The 20,259-nt window shown below is 38.2% G+C and overlaps 4 protein-coding genes across 4 annotated transcripts; 1 reads left to right on the top strand and 3 right to left on the bottom strand.

The window, feature by feature from the left end:
* Positions 1 to 1,124: 1,124 nt before the first annotated feature.
* Positions 1,125 to 4,467, top strand: LOC125480007 (nicotinamide adenine dinucleotide transporter 2, mitochondrial-like). Its single transcript, XM_048590188.1, has 9 exons — positions 1,125 to 1,498; positions 1,619 to 1,702; positions 2,154 to 2,260; positions 2,433 to 2,481; positions 2,660 to 2,772; positions 3,288 to 3,382; positions 3,579 to 3,667; positions 3,770 to 3,864; positions 3,972 to 4,467. The coding sequence occupies exons 1-9, from the start codon at positions 1,420 to 1,422 to the stop codon at positions 4,383 to 4,385; spliced, it is 1,125 nt and encodes a 374-aa protein (XP_048446145.1). The 5' UTR covers positions 1,125 to 1,419; the 3' UTR covers positions 4,386 to 4,467.
* A 519-nt stretch (positions 4,468 to 4,986) lies between these two features.
* On the bottom strand, positions 4,987 to 5,650 carry LOC103947105. The gene has a single exon (XM_009357961.3). The coding sequence runs from the start codon at positions 5,483 to 5,485 to the stop codon at positions 5,021 to 5,023; it is 465 nt and encodes a 154-aa protein (XP_009356236.2). The 5' UTR covers positions 5,486 to 5,650; the 3' UTR covers positions 4,987 to 5,020.
* Positions 5,651 to 7,186: 1,536 nt separating this feature from the next.
* LOC103947107 (LEAF RUST 10 DISEASE-RESISTANCE LOCUS RECEPTOR-LIKE PROTEIN KINASE-like 1.1) lies at positions 7,187 to 10,436 on the bottom strand. Its single transcript, XM_009357962.3, has 4 exons — positions 9,134 to 10,436; positions 8,869 to 8,901; positions 8,354 to 8,602; positions 7,187 to 8,222 (listed from the first exon to the last, which is right to left on the bottom strand). Exons 1-4 carry the CDS (start codon positions 9,837 to 9,839, stop codon positions 7,252 to 7,254), a joined length of 1,959 nt encoding a protein of 652 aa, XP_009356237.2. The 5' UTR covers positions 9,840 to 10,436; the 3' UTR covers positions 7,187 to 7,251.
* A 3,661-nt stretch (positions 10,437 to 14,097) lies between these two features.
* On the bottom strand, positions 14,098 to 14,880 carry LOC125480006 (LEAF RUST 10 DISEASE-RESISTANCE LOCUS RECEPTOR-LIKE PROTEIN KINASE-like 1.2). Its single transcript, XM_048590187.1, has one exon. The coding sequence runs from the start codon at positions 14,878 to 14,880 to the stop codon at positions 14,098 to 14,100; it is 783 nt and encodes a 260-aa protein (XP_048446144.1).
* Between the last annotated feature and the right edge of the window lie 5,379 nt (positions 14,881 to 20,259).

Genomic DNA, 20,259 nt, shown 5'->3' with positions numbered 1-20,259 from the left:
ATAACACTTTATGTATTCGGTCCGATTTTCAGCAAATTGAAAAATTTCTAATTGAACACTCTCTCCTTGTAAAGCAGGTCAATATCAGTACACAAGAATTTGTCAAGCTATGAAATCCATCATTGGCTACCTCAGCATATAAAAACAAAACAAACTTTTGCATATTTGTCGTTCATATCACAAATTTTAAAACTAAGGACAAATTTAGGTGAAGTTAAGTTGGTTAAAGTAATGTAAACTTTACGTCGGGCAAAAAAATATATACATTCATGTACTTGAAATCGAAATTTTGTTTTCATAAATTTACACTAGCAAACTCTACAAATGCTATGCATATGTAGGGAAATGTGAGGGGAATCTAAAATTGGAATTGAATTACATTAATGCCCTTGATTTTAAATTAAAATTTTAAACTCTTTGACATTTAAGGGTTATAATAAGGAAAACTAATGAAAAGGGCTTGAAAACTTTGAGTTTTAACAATAAAGACAAAATAAAAGGTAAAGTGAATAGTATCATGATTGACTTTTTAATGTAAAAATGTGGTTTTTCGTTAAAGTGAACAATACTGAGAGCTTTTAGTTAAAGTTCCCCTTATAATAGTCATAAAATATCATAAGCTAACAAAAATAATCTCTTTATATGCATATAGATTAAATTAGAGTACCAGTTGAAGAAATTCATGAAATATACTTTTTTTTTTAATACTACGATTTAACTTACACCAAACAGTGAATTATCTATAATAATTTGATCTCACGTACTCAATTAACAACCAAACTTAAAATTCACTAGAGAAATACTATCAAACTGTAGTGATGACGGTTGAGTGGTCATAAAATGTGTATCACATTCATGCCTATTAAATAGAAATTGAATTTAATTAAAGAGTAATGTTAGGTAAATCAATTTTTTAGACCAAATTTTCAAACCATGAGATACATCAATATAAATAATAATTCAATTATTAATAACCACGCTATATTGTTATTTACAAAATTTGATCTAAATAATCGATGATAACATGCACCCACCCACTTATACTATTGGCCAGAAATTTACCTATCCGAGAAAGAAAATAGCCGTTTTGCTAGTTTTCTAGTTTCCTTTCCTCGACGGATTCCGTCTCCGGGTCATTTACCTTTTCCAAATTCCAAATCCGAAGCTGAGCTCTGCGTACCTGACACGTCATTTTTCAACACTTAACCCCCTTCAAACAAGTCAGGCGGCGACGACGACGGCGTCGTAGCTTCAGAATACTGACTCTCAACAGTCCTTAGAACTTCCGGCCCCAAATCTCTCCCCCTCTATCAAATCAGTATATATACGTACACACACGGCGACTGGCCATGAAAATTACCGTTGATTTGAGTTTGAAGAAGCATCTCTAGAGAGCGGCTAGAGAGGGCTTCGACGACGATGGGTGTTGTGGCCGAACATTCCGATCGCCAATCTATCAGAGATGTCATCTGCCACGCCGGTGCTGGCGCCTCCGCTGGTTAGTTATCTTCCTCCTTTGCTCTTCTGCGATTCCCATTTCTAGGGTTTCGTTCATTTGGGCACGCATTTGCAAATCTGATGAATTTATTGCAAATTGATTGAACCGTAAGCTTTGCAGGTGCTATGGCGGCTACGTTTGTATGCCCCTTGGATGTCATCAAGACTAGGCTGCAGGTCCATGGCATGCCTTCTGGTCAAAGAGGTATTCTTCAATTTTCCGAGTCGAAGCTTTATTATTCCCTTGAACAAATTATGGTTTGTTTATCAATACTGGGATGCAATTCTGTGTTTTTATTTATTTTGAGGAACTTATCGATTGCAAGTATCGATTTTTGACGATATTAGATTCACTGGGACCATGGGAGCACATGTTTAGGGGGAAATGAATCGTAGTCGGATTAAAGCTTCAGTTTTGTGAACTCTAGTGTGTTCGTATATATGAGAAAATATGCATTGACCAGATGTATGCCACATTTCTTGTTATTTGGTGAACTGGCTTGAGGTGGCTTTGTGTTTGTCTTATTAAAGTTTTTATTTGGCTCATCGCCATTTCGAGGATAATTTCCAGTCGATTTGTTTGTAGTATAAATGTTTCATACTTATACATATCAGTATGATTGTTCTTCTTTGTTTTCCTTTTGGCCTATGATCAGGTAGTATCATTGTCACGAGCCTACAGAAAATATTAAAGACGGAAGGTGTGAAGGGGATGTACCGGGGCCTTTCGCCTACAATTCTAGCGCTACTTCCAAATTGGGCAGTGAGTATTACTTTTGTTGCCTTATATTGTGAATCATATCTTTGGGAGCCCTTATCTTGTAGAAACTTGAGTTCACAAAGATTTTGGGGCCCTTGGTCAGATGACATGGAACTTTTTTTCCTGTGTGCTTGTATAATTTTCCTGGTGCCATATGTACTCTGTTCGTATGTAGGTGTACTTCACAGTTTATGAGCAACTCAAAGGCCTACTCCACTCTCATGGTTGGTTTTTCCAAATGTGGCTTACTTAAAAGTTTGTGTTTGTCTCTAATTATTTCTTGTGAAATGCATAGTATTCCCATATTCTTTGTTTACTTTAGAGCATTGGGTAATATATAATAGTATTCAGTTAGTTTTTAAACATTCACTATGGTAAACATTCACTATGGTCATTCTGTAGTTCATGGCAGCGGAGAACTCACAATCGGTGAAAATATGATTGCTGCTGCTGGTGCCGGGGCAGCCACAGCCATTTCAACAAATCCATTGTGGGTTGTTAAGACCAGACTTCAAGTAAGTTTACTGTATTATTGTTTGTAATTCATTTAAGATTTTCATTTTATTGCTTTCTGTAGCACATTGGATAGCTCGGAGCCATTCACAATGACTGTTATTTTGTGGCATTCTGTTGGACTGGGACTGGAAACATTGTTGTTGTTTTTTTTTTTTTTTTTGGAAGCGACACAAACTCTCTGTAATTATCATGTCCTCGACTTGAGATGTCAGGAGAGTAAACTATGAAAAATTGGGAATAAAAGATAGTAATAGTTCAACTATGCAGACGCATATTTGCTAGAGATGGTCCTTTAGTGCTTATGGTTCCGGGCATATTTTATTCTAGGGTTGATGCTTAACTAATGTCTAACTAGGCTAATGAATCTCTTCCACATAATTACATGTCAGCTTCTGGATTAAACTCAACCGTCATGGATTAGAAATTCAAGGACTTTGCACTGGTTAATTTTGCTAGTTTGAACATTTTGTCATTTTTGTACATTGATATATTCTTCTTGATCATCTTCATTTAGACACAAGGAATGAGGCCTGGTGTGATTCCTTACAAAAGCATGAGATCTGCTTTCTCAAGGATTACAACCGAGGAAGGCTTACGAGGTTTATATAGGTCATTTTTCTTTCCAAGTTGCATTATGTGGATATGACACTAAACTGGGAATTTTATATTTGATGTTGCTTTACTACTAATCAAAATATTTTTTTTCCATTCAGTGAAGGAAGTCCGCTCCATTGATTAGAATAAAATTTATTCGCGTAGTTTCCCTTAATGATACCTTTTTGGTTGCATGTGTGGTTTCAAACAGTGGGATCCTGCCTTCTTTGGCTGGAGTAAGTCATGTTGCAATTCAATTTCCTGCTTATGAAAAGATAAAGTCTTTCATGGCAAAAAGGGGTAAATGTTATTTGTTTACTTCTTTGATGAACTGTTTAACTTGAAAATTCAGTGTTTTTTAATTAATTAGTTATATCTGACCCCATAAATTTAACTTTTCAGATAATACAACAGTTGATAAGTTACACCCTAGTAGGGTTGCCTTTGCCTCATCAGTATCAAAAGTAATCGCTTCTGTAATAACATACCCTCACGAGGTATGTTCAGCTGGACTTCTCAGTAAACAGACTGGGGCTTGGATGACTGCTCTCTCTAACTATCTCATATTTTATTTTGTCGTCCTGACTGAATCAATTATCTCCAGGTTGTGCGCTCGAGGCTGCAAGAGCAAGGGCAGGCCAGACACATTGGAACCCAGTATGCAGGAGTAATTGACTGCATAAAGAAGGTGTTCCAAAAGGAAGGCCTTCGTGGATTCTATAATGGTTGTGCTACTAATCTAATAAGAACCACTCCTTCTGCCGTTATTACATTTACCAGTTACGAGATGATAGATAGGTTCTTGCGGAGGGTTGTACTTCCAGAAAACAAGCATTCAGAAGGCCACCCTAAGTCTGTTGGCCATGCCGAACCTCAGCAGGGAAATGGAGGTACCGAGAGAGAGGGGAACGACTCTGCGTTGCGGCAATCACAAGCCCAAACAAATCAGACTCCAATTCCTCTTGGAACCAAAGAGCCGCTAGCGGCAAGACATGGAAGGACTCCACCCTTTTTATGAATTTACCTTTTGATTGCAAGAAATTTTTCTGTAATAATTGAATTAAATAACAAAATAGATGAAAAAAGTCCCTTCGAAATCATCGAGCCCTTTTCTTTTTCCCAAAGGGAAGAGTTGCTTTAGCATGTGTAGTGTAAACTGTTCTCCCAACATTCATGGTCCTGGGCCTCTTTAGCCACTTTAACTTTAGAAAAGAACCTCGAAATAATGGTAATGGCGTGCATGGTCACGAATGAATGAAATTTCATCGATTTTGTCCCGAACCTCTTGTTCTTTCGAAACAAGGGAAGGATCGTCTTCGGTGGATCCCTCCAATTCTTGTTACGACCTCTTCATTTCGGAAGTTGTTTCTATTCAAATAGCTCTATTTCTTTTGCCTATATTGCGAGAGGTTCTAGTTTCTCACAAGTTCAAATATTTTTTAATACAAACGATAATGACACCAAAAAAAGGAGAATTGAAACGAAATCAGAAAGTCGAATGTATGATACTGCTTGTAACTACAAGTCCAATGCCGAATTATACAATGCAATACAAGATCGACTTGTATCGGTATATCATGAGAGATGGCCGATCACATAACATACAAAAAATACTCTAATAATATTTTATGAAGATTAAATTATTTAATTAATTTACTCGGGAATAGTGACGAGCACAGGGCGCCAAGCCCTTCTCAGTAACGACTTGTAACGAAAACCGGTCCAGGCCGGCCTAGGGGAGCCCGGTCCAACTCCACCAATTTCTTTACCTACCAACAAACTACCCAACTCTGCCCGCTTATCTCTCTCACTCTCCGCCTTCCCCCTGTCGTTCAACTCAAATGGCGGCGACGACACGAACAGGTCCTTCAGACTGTTCCTCTGGGGCGGAATATTCTCCGGTAGCGGCATCGGAACCGGCGGGTCACTGCGGCGACTGCTGCTCCGGGTCAGGAGCATCAGCAAGGTGGGTTTGCGGCGGCGGAACTGGATCAACGGGCTCGTCCGCGGGCTTCGCGTCGGGCTCTGGGCCACGCCGCACTGCGTGGCGAGGAGCTTGAATTTCTGTAAAGTCCCCATCTTCTGGATTTGAGGTCTGTTGCTGCTGCTAACTCCCATTCCTCTCTCTCAATTTATACATGTAAATTTTGGGGTGAATATTTGAATTTAAATTGGAGAATGATTGCAGGGGAGAGACTGAGACACAATTGATTGCTTGTGAAATGGAGAAAAGGATATGTTGGGAAGTGGATGCCTCTTTTATATACACACTTTTTTTATTAATGCTAAGTACACTCTCTAATTTTAGATGAGACTCTTTATGGCATCTCTAAAACGTTTAACATTAATTTCATACTAAAATTATAAAATATTATGTTAAATTTTTCTCAATAAATTTAGGGATGGTTTCATTAGTATTTTTCTCAATAAATTAGATAAATTTTTCTATTCAAAACACATGACGATACAACACATATCATTACACAATTAGGTAAACATTTGAATAATAAACTTTCTTTTAATTATATAATAATATATAATCTGACGTTTCTGATACAGTAAAAAAATCTCTCAATAATAAATTAGACCAAATAATGATTGGTAATTTTCTCTTTTTTCACAAATTCAAAAAAGAGAGAGAAAGTGGGTGCCTTTTCCAAGTGAAATTCCAAAGGTGCTGAATCCAAAATCTGAAATTCTACATAGGGTTCTGAAAAAGAGGCGACACCACCTCATACTTTGACTGAAGAAGATTGAAAGGTCAGACAATAGGAGATTGGTAAAGGATCAGGGTCCTCTTCTCAGCTTAAGAAGTTGAGTCTTTTGAGCAAATCATACGGATCATTGATTTTTAATTTAACAATTATAATTATTATAATTTAAAAAAAAATTTCTCATTTATAGCCGTTAGATGAAAAATCAATGGTTTATGTGATTTGCTCAGAAGGCTGAGCCTTCTAATCTTAAAAAAGAATCTTGGTCTATTGGTAAAGACATTGTAACTATATTACTCACAAACTTTATCATATAAGAAAATTAAAATACATGTCAGCGATATATATAGGCTGTAGCCTGCACACTAGGTTCTTGAACAAGAACAACAATGTTGTCAGTACCACAATGTGATTCCTTTTTACCAAACAAACATCTGAAAAGTTTTCCAAAAAAAAAAAATCTGAAAAATCCGATTTTAGAAGTGTTATTTTATTATAAATGATTGATGAAATAGTGGTTCTAATATTTTAACATGGTTACAGACATAGTATAGGCCAGAATACTCAAGTTTGAACTCTTTTTAAATAAATTAGAGTAATTTAGAATTCTATAAATGTAAAACCTTTTGTCGTTTATGTCGGTTTTATTTTCCTGTAAAGGAGGTGTTTGATCATGTCATACAATCCAAACTTGGTTAATAAACAATATCAGAAGAAGCAGAAAATAATAAAAGAAAAAAGACAGAGACATCAAACAAGTATGAAGAGCCAAAACGATACAGGATTAAAACTATATGTGTAAAATATTAATAACAATGTCTCCATATAATATGTACAAATCCCTCAAGCTTTTACCTAGCAGTACTAATTAGATGTGTTTTTCAATGATGGCGAGCCTTGGTACAACGAAAATGTTGCTCTTTTGTGTTCGAAACGTCACGAGCTCGAATCGTAGAAACAGCCTCTTTGCGAGGGAAGGTTAAAGTTGTGTACGATAAATGTTCTTCCCTCTCGACCCTTGCAAAACGGGGGGGCATTATTGGCTTGAGTTCACCGTTTTAACAAAGCTAGGAGATGAGTGGCAAATAAACCTCCACCCACCTAATCAAATCTGAAATGCATTCATATATGTTCTTTATACTGAAATGTAACACACACAAAAAAGAACTGTCACGCACTAGCATTAGGTGAAGTAGACCTAGTGCTAGGCCATTTTTGCGTGACGGAAACCGGCGAATGCGGAGGTCTCATGTTCAACAGCCCGATCTCATCACCATCTGGCGAAGCTGGCGGCTGTACACTCGTTTTCACACTCTCACTGTCCAGTTCCGGCTTTAAATTCTCAGGGACATAACTCCCGCTTTCGATCATTTTCAAAGCCTCCAAAACCTCATTCATGGTAGGCCTCACATTGTTGTCCTGCTGCAAGCATTGAAAAGCCAACTCTGCAACTGCAATGATCATCCTTCTAACTTCACCATCGGATTCGAACCCGAGACGTTGATCTACCAACTCGTTGAACAAACCTTTCTGAATTTTGCTTATGGCTAAGTTAGCCAGATTAATTTCGTGCCTGTGCCTCATTATATCAACTGCCGGAAGCGATGATATGAGCTCGATGAGAACAACTCCAAAACTATAAACGTCACTCTTGCTAGTTAGCTGGTAACACTCGTGATACTCTGGATCAACGTAACCCGGTGTCCCTTGTGGAGCGGTTGAGACATGCGTGACATCAAAGGGGAAGAGCCGGGAGAGCCCAAAATCTGCAACTTTAACGCAGAAATTGTCATCGAGCAGAATGTTATTAGTCTTCACATCGCGATGTACAATTTCAGAAGCATGGAGGTAGGACAATGCGTTGGCGGTTTCTATGGCGATGCTCATACGTATAGGCCAAGTGAGCGAGCCAGGGTCTGCTCTGTCTCCGTGGAGATGATCAGCAACGGTTCCATTGGAAATGTATTCGTAGACAAGGAGGAGTCCACGGCTGCGGCGTGAGGTGCAGCCATAAAGGGTGACTAAGTTTCTGTGGCGCAGACGGGTGAGGATTTCAATTTCATTTAGGAACTGTTCAACGCGTTTGTAATTGTGCTCATATAAGCGCTTGACTGCAACTTCCCGACCATCTTTGAGTTTTCCTATATCGGATTGATCAAAGAGTAAGCTGCTGCAGACACTATGCAACTTAACTTCCTCTTTACTTGCCTAATGTAAATGATTTCTTTCATTTTTTCGGAAATTAACACATACATAGAAGATTAGCTCTTACCATAGTAGACAGTTCCAAAACCTCCATCTCCAAGTTCGTTTTCGCTATCAAAGTGGTTCGTGGCCTCATCGAGTTCACTGTAGCTGAAGACCGGGACACCACAGTAGGCGCCGCCCCCTTCTATGTCGGAATTTGTGTATGGCTGAGAAGAAATGTTCCTTGAGAGGAAGAGTGAAGAGCGTTTTTTCTTGTAAAGCAACAGAAGAAACCCGCATATTGCGAGAAGTGCTGGAAATCCAAGGCCAATTCCTACAGAATACAAGTGAGCGAGACAGTTAAAATGTAGTTTATACTGGGGGTGCTTAAGGGAGAGTTAAATTTGATCGAAGGTATGTTACGGAGAGCAAACAATTGACTTTGCCAACGTGTTTAAACGCTTGCTCATTCCATGATTCTTAGAAAATTTAATCCAGAGGCATTAGGGAATGATTGGTTTCCGTCCTTTGGTTCTAACGCTTGACCTAGATGAGTATCCATATCAATTATATATTTAAATGCAGAGATATCAATCTTACCTAGTCCTAGCTTCAAATTCAACTGCTTATCCCCTGCAACATGAATTGCAAAGAAAACTGCTGTTAGCTAAATCTCAGAAGATGAAAGTGGCATAAATAATGTTACCATTCAAAAAAAAAGGAGGCTAATGCATACATAACAATCATTTAATACTTGTGTGTTTCAATAAACTGTTTGCTGTTTCTAAGAGTTATATCCTTTGAAGAAAGGAATCGGATTATCGCACATCAGAGAAAGAAAGAAAGGTCAAGTAAATGTATATACCTTTGGCGCATTTAAATTTTTCCTCTAGAACCAGGCATTCACCTTTGCTTTCAATACATTGATAACATTCTGGTGCTGACACTTCGAGTGAAAACTCAGCTGTCAATGAAGAGTAAATGTTGGGTTGCGACGGACGCATGGGCACCTGAATGGTTTTACAACTTGGTGGCGGAGGGTTAGGTAAATTACACTTAGATGAATTGATATAAGTATGGTAAGCATTTCTGCAGGTATCCTTAGGTTGTGGATAACAATTTGTTTTAAAGATGTTGTTGCATTTGAGAAGGGTAAGATTGGGTGTGGATAATGATACTTCAGGGATTGAAGAAACGATGGGAAGACTCAAGTCTTCGAAAACTCTATCATCGCAGGTATCCTTTTCTAAGCGGCCGGCAAGGTCTCTGTCTCTGATAAAAATCTTACTGCTAGAAATCGAAGGTGAAAATAAATAGCCTTGGAATTCATGCCAGTATCCTCCCTCTTTCAATTGGACTTTTGGCTGACCGGCTACTGAACAATTGACTGTGAACAATCCGCATTCAGGAGGATCTTCCGTGCTTTTGAAGGGGAAGCTGATGGGGACTGCTGTGCCATGGCAGGAGCGGCCTGGACAACGTTTGGAGGGTTCCGCTTCTGAATTTTCAGCAGATTGCAGAACCACAAGGTTAGCAAGAACGGCTAGAATAAACAAAGCCACCGGAGCCATCCGAAGATTCCCAGCTGATCAACAAGAAGAAAGCGCCGTAAAGGAATAACAATAACAAAATCTACTCCTCCTCTTCAGAACAAGAGTGTTGAATTGTTTAGAGGTTCAGAATTCTTTGTTTGCAATATATTAAGGAAATTGGCTGTTTAACACGCCAGTTGACTTGGAAATTAGGAGACGGAAGACTTGTGGAAACTAACCATGTAAAAAAGTTGCTGGATACACAGTTTGATTGGTCGGCTTAAAGACTTCCGTGGCCTATTAGGGAGTTTCCTTCCCAACTTCCCCAATGACCAGCACCAGAAAGACTTTGACCCCTCGACTCTTCAACCATTCTCGTCACGATGATACTATTCAAAAATCCTCGAAACTCCTCTGAACCACACATATTACGGAAAGAATCGACTGTTCAGTGTTCACTCGTAGCTCCGTGAAACGTGATTGATCTTTCGTGTCCGGCCCGTCTGGCTTTCGGGTCTACTTATTCGTGTGAACGCTGAATGGATCCATAGCTGAAAAGTATATCCTAGTTCTGACGTTGGAATTTAATTTAGTAAAACATCATGACAAATTTGGTCGTTTGTGGCTGTCGTTTTCTTTAGCGGTCTTGATGGTGTAAGTTGGAGACGGGACAAGAGAGAAAAACGTATCCATAATACCTTCCCGAAGACTTGTGGTGTTAGTCTTGATGGTTGGCGCACTGGCTACGGAAGCAACCACGACTTTCTGGGTTTTGTTATCTACTCTGTCTTTCATCCATTCTTCAAGAGTGTTGAATCCGAAAAGCGCGTTGAGTCTTCATGCGTCTTAGTCTCTTGCCTGTGATTTCTTCGATATAGGGAGATTCTGGTTTCCGGCGATTGTGATGGGTTTTGTTGGTTGTTCGATAGAGGGAGATTCTGATCGTAAGTTTTATCCTTGCCTTCGTACGAACATGGATTAGCGGAACTTAGAAAGGAATCAACGGCAGGATTTTAGCTTTAAAGCAGACTGATTTTTGGATTATTGGGGCTTTGAATTTCCTCTGCCCGGTTCATCTCCAATTGGACTAACTTGTGGAGGATATGAAATGGTAGCTTCCATTGATCACTAAGAGCAAATCCACCGTTTACTGTTCACAAACGTAAATTTTCAACTAAAACAGTAAAACTCCATATTTAACTACAGTCTAATGATGTTCTTTTTTATTTATAAGTGAGATGTCTTACGTTTGATTCTCGCCAAAGGCGAATTTGAAGTACATTATTGTTAATCCATTATGAGGCTAAACCTATTTTATCTCCCTTACTCTAGATAATATAGTTTGTTAAAATAAAAAAAATAAAAAATTTCAAACGATAGATTTTGTTAGATTTTTTTTTTTCATACGATAGATTTAGTTAGATTATATGTTAGGTTAACAACCAACAAGATTCGAAGTCACACCGTCATACAATGACTCAACTTCTTTCCATCACTGTAATAAATGACCACTTACGATTGAATTTTAAATACAAAGATTTGCAATTCTTTTGGAATTTTTTGTTAATTTTTTCTACCTCTGGATTAATTATAGTTGTTGATTTCCAATTTTTTTTTAAAAAAAATCAGACTAACTTGTGGAGGATATGAAATGGTAGCTTCCATTGATCACTAACTTGTGGAGGATATGAAATGGTAGCTTCCATTGATCACTAAGAGCAAATCCACCGTTTACTGTTCACAAACGTAAATTTTCAACTAAAACAGTAAAACTCCATATTTAACCGCAGTCTAACTATGTTTCTTTTTATTTTTATTTGTAAATGAGATGTCTTACGTTTGATTCTCGGCAAAGGCGAATTTAAAGCACATTATTGTTAATCCATTGTGAAGCTAAACCTATTTCATCTCCCTTACTGTAGATAATATCGCTTATTAAAATAAAATAAAATATATATTTTTTTTTCAAACGATAGATTTTGTTAGATTATATGTTTTTTTTTTTCAAACGATAGATTTTGTTAGATTATATGTTAGGTTAGCAACCAACAAGATTCGAAGTCACGCCGTCATGCAATAACTCAACTTCTTTCCACCACTGTAATAAATGACCACTTGCGATTGAATTTTAAATACAAAGATTTGCAATTCTTTTGGAATTTTTTGTTAATTTTTTCTACCTCTGGATTAATTATAGTTGTTGATTTCCATTTTTTTTATAAAAAAAAAATCAGATACAACAGATTGTGCCACGTGACACAACCTATAATTTTCATTTGTTTAATGTTGAAAATCCAACGGTCTAGATGAGAAGACGGATATAAATCCAACGACAGAGGGCGAGGCCCTTGGCTTGGTGGGTGGAACCATTCTGTCAACTGCATGACATCATCTATGACGTAGGCCACTGCCTGCAGACGCAGCCCGGGCTTGAATTGGCAGGGAAGCCCAACTAGTTGCTACCCATGCTCCAATTGCCTCAATGAGTTTGGACCAGTGAAGATGAATGTTTTAGGTTGGGGGATATTCAACCCACATACTGGGCAGTTCGAGCACCAATGGAGTTGCTCTAAGGTTAGATGTACACAAGTCTGCCGCCAAGCTAACGAAGTAGCCCATCGCCTTGCTCGGTACGGTCATACGTCAAATCCCCTTGTGCTTGGTTGGACTCTCTCCGATCTTTATTCTAAATTTAATGTTTGAGGACTGTAATTCACATTAAGTTAGCTATTGCCGCCCTTTTACTACAATACCCATTCAATGAAATCCACTATCATTTCAATAAAAAAAAAATCCAACTTCTACTATCAACTTGGATGCAATTTGAAAATTGACGTCCATCCCTTTATTGAATATACATGGAATTGTAATTAACCAATCCAATCTTAGCCACCAAACGAGAGCTTCAGTTCAAAATCGTGAACTACAAGTGCTTGCGTGCCTTAGGTTGATTTTACTGAATCAAGGCATAGCTTATACATAGCATAAGCTTGATAGACTAAAACGATTAATACTAACACAACTGGTTTAGTTGTTTCGGCCGAGTCATGTCCGACTTGACAATCCAGTAGTATTGGACTACTGGTGCAGCATCAGAATGCACAGTGCGCACGTTGGGTCAAGTGTTGCACTCACAAAATGCAATGCTCTACGACTCTAGCGACCTCCGTGGCCAAAATTTATGGGCTGAAAGTGCAACCACAATTCACACTAGTTGGCCCAACTTAATGCGGCTTCCACGCGTTTATTGGGTACATTTTGTCTCCAGAACAATGATGATAATATGATTTTTCATGTTCTGGAGGGTGGGATTAAGATGAAGACTGATCATCTCCAACGATAGAGGCAGTGGCAACAAATAACTGGCAGAGTGGCAGGTTTCAGTCAACAATGGCTGTTGAGGAAAGAAATTACCGACAACCAGCAGATTTCTAGTTGGATTGCTATTCAATGTGACTACAACTGGAGCGTCTAAACTTGTTAGGATTTACTTACATCCTTTTACCGTAGCATCCTAGACCAACAACACGACACTATGTATTTTACGTTTTATGCATGATATGGTACTATTGGTTCGGAATACCATCATCTTAGCGTTCTCATTTCATTATGTTAATCCTTTTTGTTTACACATAATGATGTCGTTATTAACTTGTTCGTGAATTAAGACATTGTTCATGAATCGAAGTTTATGTTGACTTGCAGACTGAGTAGTAATCAACAACCTGGTTCTAAAACCCTAATAAATTATCTTATCCTGGAAGATTATGCGACCAAAGAATTACTTAGAGCTAACAAATATCCCATGAAGAAAGCATTTTTAATTTGGGGGCATACCTATTGTTTGCATCTCATATAGTTTTCACCACAAGTAATCGTGAAGGATATTTTTCACGTTAAATCGTGACGATGTAGAGGTTCAGATTTGACTTTACGGACGATCTTCTTCGTTAATATTTGATTAGAGGTGGCTATATTCAGCCCTCCAGCCAGCAGCCGCCCTTTTTTCCTTTGAAATCTAATGTATGGTAGGAGTTAGACTGGATGCGATTTTTCAACTATTTGCACAGGAGAGTTGGGCAAGTGGGACAATGATCCCGTACCAGAAATCTTCGTTTTGAAATTAAACGATATTCTAAACTACTCTAATCTACAAAGTGAATTTGAATTCAAGTGTAACAAAGCGACATATTGTGTTAATGAACTAGCCTAAATCATGTATGCTGCGTGGTAATTATCTAACAATCATATTTCATGTAAAAAAGAGAGAAAAAAAGAGTGAACAGAGAGAGAGAGACTAACCTTCGTCATCTTTCTTGCAGCTCACAGAATGGGTCCTATTGGGGCAGAGGCACCTAAAATGGCGGGTGGTGTAGTTAAACCCACATAGCCCTCCACTCCCCTGGCAGCGGCCGCAGTCAGCAGCCAGCCATTTCATCTCAAACCCTCTTCCCAACACTTCCTTCATTCCCGCCGCCTCATCATTCCCATACCCTCCACCATGCACCACCGCCACCTCAGTCGATCCACACTTTTCAACCTCCACAAGAGGTCCAAATTTCGGATATATCTGCCCAGGCAGAGCAAGAACCGAAGTGTTATTACAACCAATCTTGTACTTTGGAAAAGAATCGACAAACGAAGGGTTGCAGTTGTAGAGCAGAAAGAACTGATCTTGCTTTGGAGCCAGCTCAAACTGTTCATTAGGGATCGTTAAATTATGGATCAGTGAGAGATTAGCGCAGGAAGAGTTGTCCAAGTAGTGCGAAAGTAAAGCATTTGAGACGACAAGAGTCTGGCTTTCGTAACTGATGTTGTGAATTATGTAATCGTCTCCAGACAACCGGAGAAGTGGGTAGGCTTCTTCTTCGTCGTCGTCTGCGCCGCCCTGGCAGGAGAGCTGGAAACCAGGGTAGCCGCAGAAGTCTTGTTGCCTGCCTTGGATGTAGAACGGGTAGCTGATTTTTTGGCGGCCACAAGTTATCGGGACGCTGCAGTTTTGGTAGTAAAAGTCCACTGCAAATGCTGGGGCTTCTGAGAGAAGGAAGATCAGGATGAAGAGGCAGAGGTTTTGATTCATTTGGGAATTTTGTGGCAGAAACTGTGGAGGTGATAATTTAATGTGCAGAGAGAGTGGGTTTTTTTTTTTGGGGGGGGGGGGGGGGGGGGGGGGGGAGGAGGGGAGAGAGAGAGAGAGAGTTAATGAGTATAATAAAAGAGTAATTTTGAGTTGTATTATTTATGAAGGAGGACAGGTTTGACTTGAACATTGTCCTTGGGTGCCGTATGGTATGACGGTTGAAAGAGAGTTTTTTAGCCAAAGAAAGGATGTTCATGTAATCTGCCTCACATCTTAAGACTGTTGAATACAAGCCAGATTTTTGCCTAATTGGGCCTATGAAAGTCGCACAACTTGACCAATCTCATAATTCAACTCCTCTCCTCCTCCATATAGGGAAAAACTTTTGTACGAGAACTGGATCACGTTATTCAGGGGACATTGTTAAGGAAATAAATTCATCAATTTGCACCAATTCTCCTTGGGACATTGTTAAGGAAATAAATTCATCAATTTGCACCAATTCTCCTTGGAAAACAACAGTATCGAAGAACTTCCGGATGTAAAATAGATGAAATTCATCGTAGGACACTATTGATAAACGTTTGAAATTTTCTATGTTTTGATCTGATCCCGACCTCATGCTGATTATGCTAATATAAGAGCTGCCATAATCAAGCAGTCTTGTCAAAATTTCGCCTACCTTCACATGCCTTCCCCGCGGACAAAGATCAACTATGAATCTCACTGGTCAAAGCCTAAGGATTAGGCAATCCAAACTACTCGAATTGAATTGGACTGTCCCCATTAACTTATTCCGATGATCCACCTCACACAAACCAAAGACTTCGATTTCTCTTTTACACAAGCAGCTCAGATTTCTTGATCCTTAGGCTCTACTCTAGACACTAAAATTCTGAAAAAATCTCAATTCTTTCTCCATAAGGTCAAAAGCTTTTACTTTCAATTGGGAATAATAATTACCCTCATATGTTTTTCAAAGAAAAAGTCATTACATTTTGAAACTGTAACTTATGATAAGGATTATTAGAGTCAGACAAGAATTCTCTCTCCTCATTTTATCAAGAAAAAAAAGTAGACCTAGTGCATATCTAAATAGTATCTTCATATTAACAGCAAAAGTAGCAACTGGCGACCAAAGCAAAAAAGACTTGGTCATATAAGTACCACACATATATACAACTGTCACATGATGCATGCGGTTTCTATTCATGTGCATAAAAGTAAACGATCACCTGGTACAAATGCGTTTTCAGAGGACTGAAAAATCATTGTCACCGTTACTATGGTCAATTTTTTGTCATCCGATGAGTAATACATTCAAGAATACTTAAAACAAAAAAAACAAAAAAGCCGATAATTTTGAAGCTTGTGAAAATTAGTGTAATATATATATAAGAGCGGATTGGTGGCATCAATTTTTTTGTGAGGTATACTTTGTATATTTTAATAGTTTAAACCGTCTATTTTAGTTTTTGTGAGGTTCACTTTATAAATATGAGTTATTTATTTTTTAAGTACGTTGTCCAATATCTTAGTGGAAGGGTAATGAAACTAACTATTTAGACTAAATTTTGTAAAACATATGATGTTGATGCTAATGATTGAATTATTACTTAAATATTGATTAACGTACTTATTTTATATCGGTGACATATAACATGTTTTGCAAATTTGGTCTAAATAATTGGTGTTGGGTTTCAACACATGTGTTCCGAATTTAAAACCCCACATTTTCTAAGTTAGTGTAATAGTTTCAAACTTTCCGATTCTTAAATTATTATAATAATATCCAATCTTAACCATCCTCTTAATAATATATTATAGTATGTTATCTTGACCGTGAAAAAGCTATGCTATAATATAACACTTCTTGAAGTACAAGACCCAAATTGTCAGCAATCGAATATAGATGTTTGACATGGAGTTTTAATATTTAATTTCTGAGAAAATATTTGGTAGCGCTGAACAAGAACAATTATTAAATAAAGTACATATTCAAAGATTTAGGGTTCGTTTGTATGTGCTTTTAAGACGACTGAAAGCGTTTTTAGAAAAAAATATTTTTGGGTTTCAAAAGCATTTGAAATGTTTTCTGTAAGAAGCACCAGTTATGTGTTTCTTATTTTAAGTGTTTTTTCATTATTTACTTTCATTTTTACTTAAAATTGGTTCTTAAAATATTTTCACTAAAAACTCTTTCAATTAGTTTAAAAACACATCCAAGCGAACTCTTAAATGAAATTAAAATACATGATGTTCCATGATTTATAAAATATATTCTACGAATAACGTAACCAAATATTTTTACGCAAGTTTTTCTCTCAGCACTAACTAGTTTAGATAATGTGAGATATTAGTTCCCGTCGAAGCTTTTGGGAAAATAGAAGAGAATAAAAAGAATATCTTTAAGGAAAGGCATTCCCCTTTTTTTTTTTTTTTACAATGGAGATTAGTTGTGGGATTCAGACCACATCGAATTTCAATAATTCGAACCGTTTATTTTTTAAATTTCATTGTGATTATTAAATAGTCAAATGGTTTTGGTTTAAATTAAAAATTTTCAATGATGATTTATGAATCGAGACTTGCAAAATAAACAGTTCAGATCGTTGAAATTCTATGTAAAATAAGTCCTACAACTAATTATTATTTTCCTCTTTCCCTTAAAGGTCCCGCCCCATTCAAACCGACCATTTGGAATAAAGAAGACAACTAAAAAGGCAATCAAAGATTCAAGGTTTGATGTTGTACCTCTTTCTCTTGACGTGCCTGTGTTTCTTCAAAGGTCTGGTGTCGATACATTTTGGCCCAACTTTTATCTCTGTCAAGGTCTAAAAATGGACCTTCGTCCAAGTGGGGAAGTGGAATTTTTTACTGAAAATAGGCGCCAACTAGCAAGTGGAAATTGATTTTTTTGGAAACTTTAAGCTTACGGCAATGAACTTTGCCCCATATTTCAATTTGCACTTTGAATTTGGGGCTGGACACGACATGTTGTTATATAATTGGAGAATTTTTTTTTCCTTTTCAAATGTCCTTCTAGTTATACAATAACAAGTGGTGTTTTACTTCGTGTTCCAAATACATTAAAAAATCTCTTTGAACTTAGCCCCTTATTTCAATTTGCACTTTCAATTTTAAATTTACATTGTATACGTATTATACTAAATACGATAAAATTTGAGCTAAGTCACATCATACTAGTAATGTGACAGCTCGTTCCGGATTTTCGAACCGTAGGGGTGAAATGACGATTTTAACCCCTATTATGGTTGGTTCGTTGTGTGGTTGTTTTTGGGTGTTGCTTGGCTGGTTTTGGACCACACACACTCTCCCACACCCCCCTCACCCTTCTCCCTGTCCTGCATCCTTGTCCCGAGCTCTCTCTCTCCCCCATTTCTATTCTTCTTGTACAGACACACCCAAAAACCATCCAAACCTTCACAGATCGAGGAAACAAATTACATATTCATGCTCGTGAGGTCCGTAGGAGTTCAACCATACCCATTTAAGGTAAGGATATCTTCGTTTTCACGTCGAACTCGGGATACCCCGATTTGGTCACTGTTCATGCACACGTTAATTCTTGGTTTTTTTGGAATTTCAAGCTTGTAGGAAGCTTGGTGAGGTCCGTAGGAGGCTCGGGGTGGTTCGTTTGAAGGTTTTGGACGTCGGGATCGTGAGTTACAAGGTTGGCCGGAGGTGGTGGTGTTTTCCCAGCGAGATTTCGTGGATTTTAGTACTTAAAAGTGGTATGGATTTGTTCCTCTTGTTGTAAGCTTCATTTTGGTACCAATTTTGTGAAATTTGGTTGAAAAACGAGTAAGTTACAAGGTTTTAAAGTTTTCCCGATTTTCCGGCGCCGTCAGATGACGGAATATTCTGTCAGTTTGGACGAAATATTCCTAACGGCGTTAACGGAATCCGTCAGTTTTAACGGAATATTCCTGACGCCGTCAGTGTGCCAGGCACTTGCCTGCGCGTGGGGGCGCGTGCGGCGGTGGAAATTTTTTCTAAAAATATGGGGATGTTTCTGAGGTTGAGTAGATCACGTTGGTGTATTCATACACCCCATTTGAGCATTGTATGAGAAGTTATTTCGTGATGTTGGTTATACGCTTTAAAATTTACGTTTTTATAGTTGTTTCGCATATAGGTGAGACCTATCCCGAAGACGAGCGCGGTCACTCGAGGCAAGGGGGTTACGACCCTTCTACATACCAGTGAGTGGGCTTTTGGTTTTCCGTATATACCTATATACTTATGTTTTTCCCAGAAAATGAATTGAAACGTTTATACGTTTTTATGCCATGCATCATGTTTGCCGTTTGTTTATGCATTGTTAGTAGCTTATATATATATATATATATATATATATATATATATATGTATGTATGTATGTATGTATGTATGTATGTATGTATGTATGTATGTATGTTGGTGCTGCGGGCGCACAAGTAAGTGCCAGGTGAGTATGGTTTATGCTTATATTCAGTAGTGATTGAGATGCATAGAGAGCTCATAACCTGCACCCCCGGTGTTAGTGCTCCCATCCAGAGTTGGGCACAGTCCTTCACGTGATGTTCACCTCCCGCACCACACGCTCATCTTGGATCTAAGTTAGGTGCACAGTCTTGTCGTACAGACCACTTTAGGTGGTTCCGACTCGTTGGTGACCCGCGATTATTCGCCCAGCCTTCACGTGATCGTAGCACTTGAGCGTACTTATATTACACTCAATCCTATCGTACAAACCACTTTAGGTGGTTCCGACTCGTATGCAGGTATAGTTAGTAAGATGGAGATCTGAGCTCTAGATTCAGTCGTACAGGTCACGTTAGGTGACTCCGGCTGACAGATTACATGGCATTGATTTGACATTACCTGAGCACTTGCATTTATTCGAGGCATTTGACATGACATATTTCTGAGCATGACTTATATATATATGTATATTCTACTTTTTTGGGGAGTATACAGGTTTTACGGCGAGGGGTTAGAACTTATTTATGAAATGGTTTTTGAAAAGCTTTGTTTTTGCCCACTCACACTATTTGTTTTACGTCTTTCCAGGTTCTAGTTGGCTAGTACTTGTGGTTGCTTCCCAGAGGATTTCCCCCGCATATCTGACAGATTATCACCAGTGTAAGACCACCTTTGGGTGTGTTTTGTAGTGTTGTTTCTTCCGGACTGCATTAGGTCTTCGTGCTCTGAACTTGTTTTTCACGCTTGCACATGTATGCTCTTACTTTGTGTAAAGCTAGATTTTATTTATTCGTACTTTTATTATTATTTTATTCGCTTCCGCACTGTGCACATGGTTATATCACTTCCACGTGACGGCCAACATGCCCTGATCTCGGTCGGGGTGTGTCA

This window comes from the organism of the source record quoted next, unplaced genomic scaffold, assembly GCF_019419815.1.
Source record: "Pyrus x bretschneideri cultivar Hongxiangsu unplaced genomic scaffold, Pyrus_bretschneideri_v1 Contig303, whole genome shotgun sequence".
Lineage (NCBI taxonomy): Eukaryota > Viridiplantae > Streptophyta > Magnoliopsida > Rosales > Rosaceae > Pyrus > Pyrus x bretschneideri.
Note: the sequence above shows the minus strand (reverse complement) of the source record. Positions and strands in the feature narration are given on the sequence as shown.

Excerpts from the sequence above, each read along its gene's own strand:
- LOC103947107 (XM_009357962.3), bottom strand. The coding sequence starts at position 9,839 with ATGGCTCCGGTGGCTTTGTTTATTCTAGCCGTTCTTGCTAACCTTGTG. Across the intron at positions 8,603-8,868 it reads GAATTTGAAGCTAGGACTAG|GAATTGGCCTTGGATTTCCA; the intron begins GTAAGATTGATA and ends TGTATTCTGTAG. Across the intron at positions 8,223-8,353 it reads TTTTGGAACTGTCTACTATG|GAAAACTCAAAGATGGTCGG; the intron begins GTAAGAGCTAAT and ends AATCCGATATAG.
- LOC125480006 (XM_048590187.1), bottom strand. The coding sequence starts at position 14,880 with ATGAATCAAAACCTCTGCCTCTTCATCCTGATCTTCCTTCTCTCAGAA.
- LOC103947105 (XM_009357961.3), bottom strand. The coding sequence starts at position 5,485 with ATGGGAGTTAGCAGCAGCAACAGACCTCAAATCCAGAAGATGGGGACT.
- LOC125480007 (XM_048590188.1), top strand. The coding sequence starts at position 1,420 with ATGGGTGTTGTGGCCGAACATTCCGATCGCCAATCTATCAGAGATGTC. Across the intron at positions 1,703-2,153 it reads CATGCCTTCTGGTCAAAGAG|GTAGTATCATTGTCACGAGC; the intron begins GTATTCTTCAAT and ends GCCTATGATCAG. Across the intron at positions 3,668-3,769 it reads GTCTTTCATGGCAAAAAGGG|ATAATACAACAGTTGATAAG; the intron begins GTAAATGTTATT and ends TTAACTTTTCAG.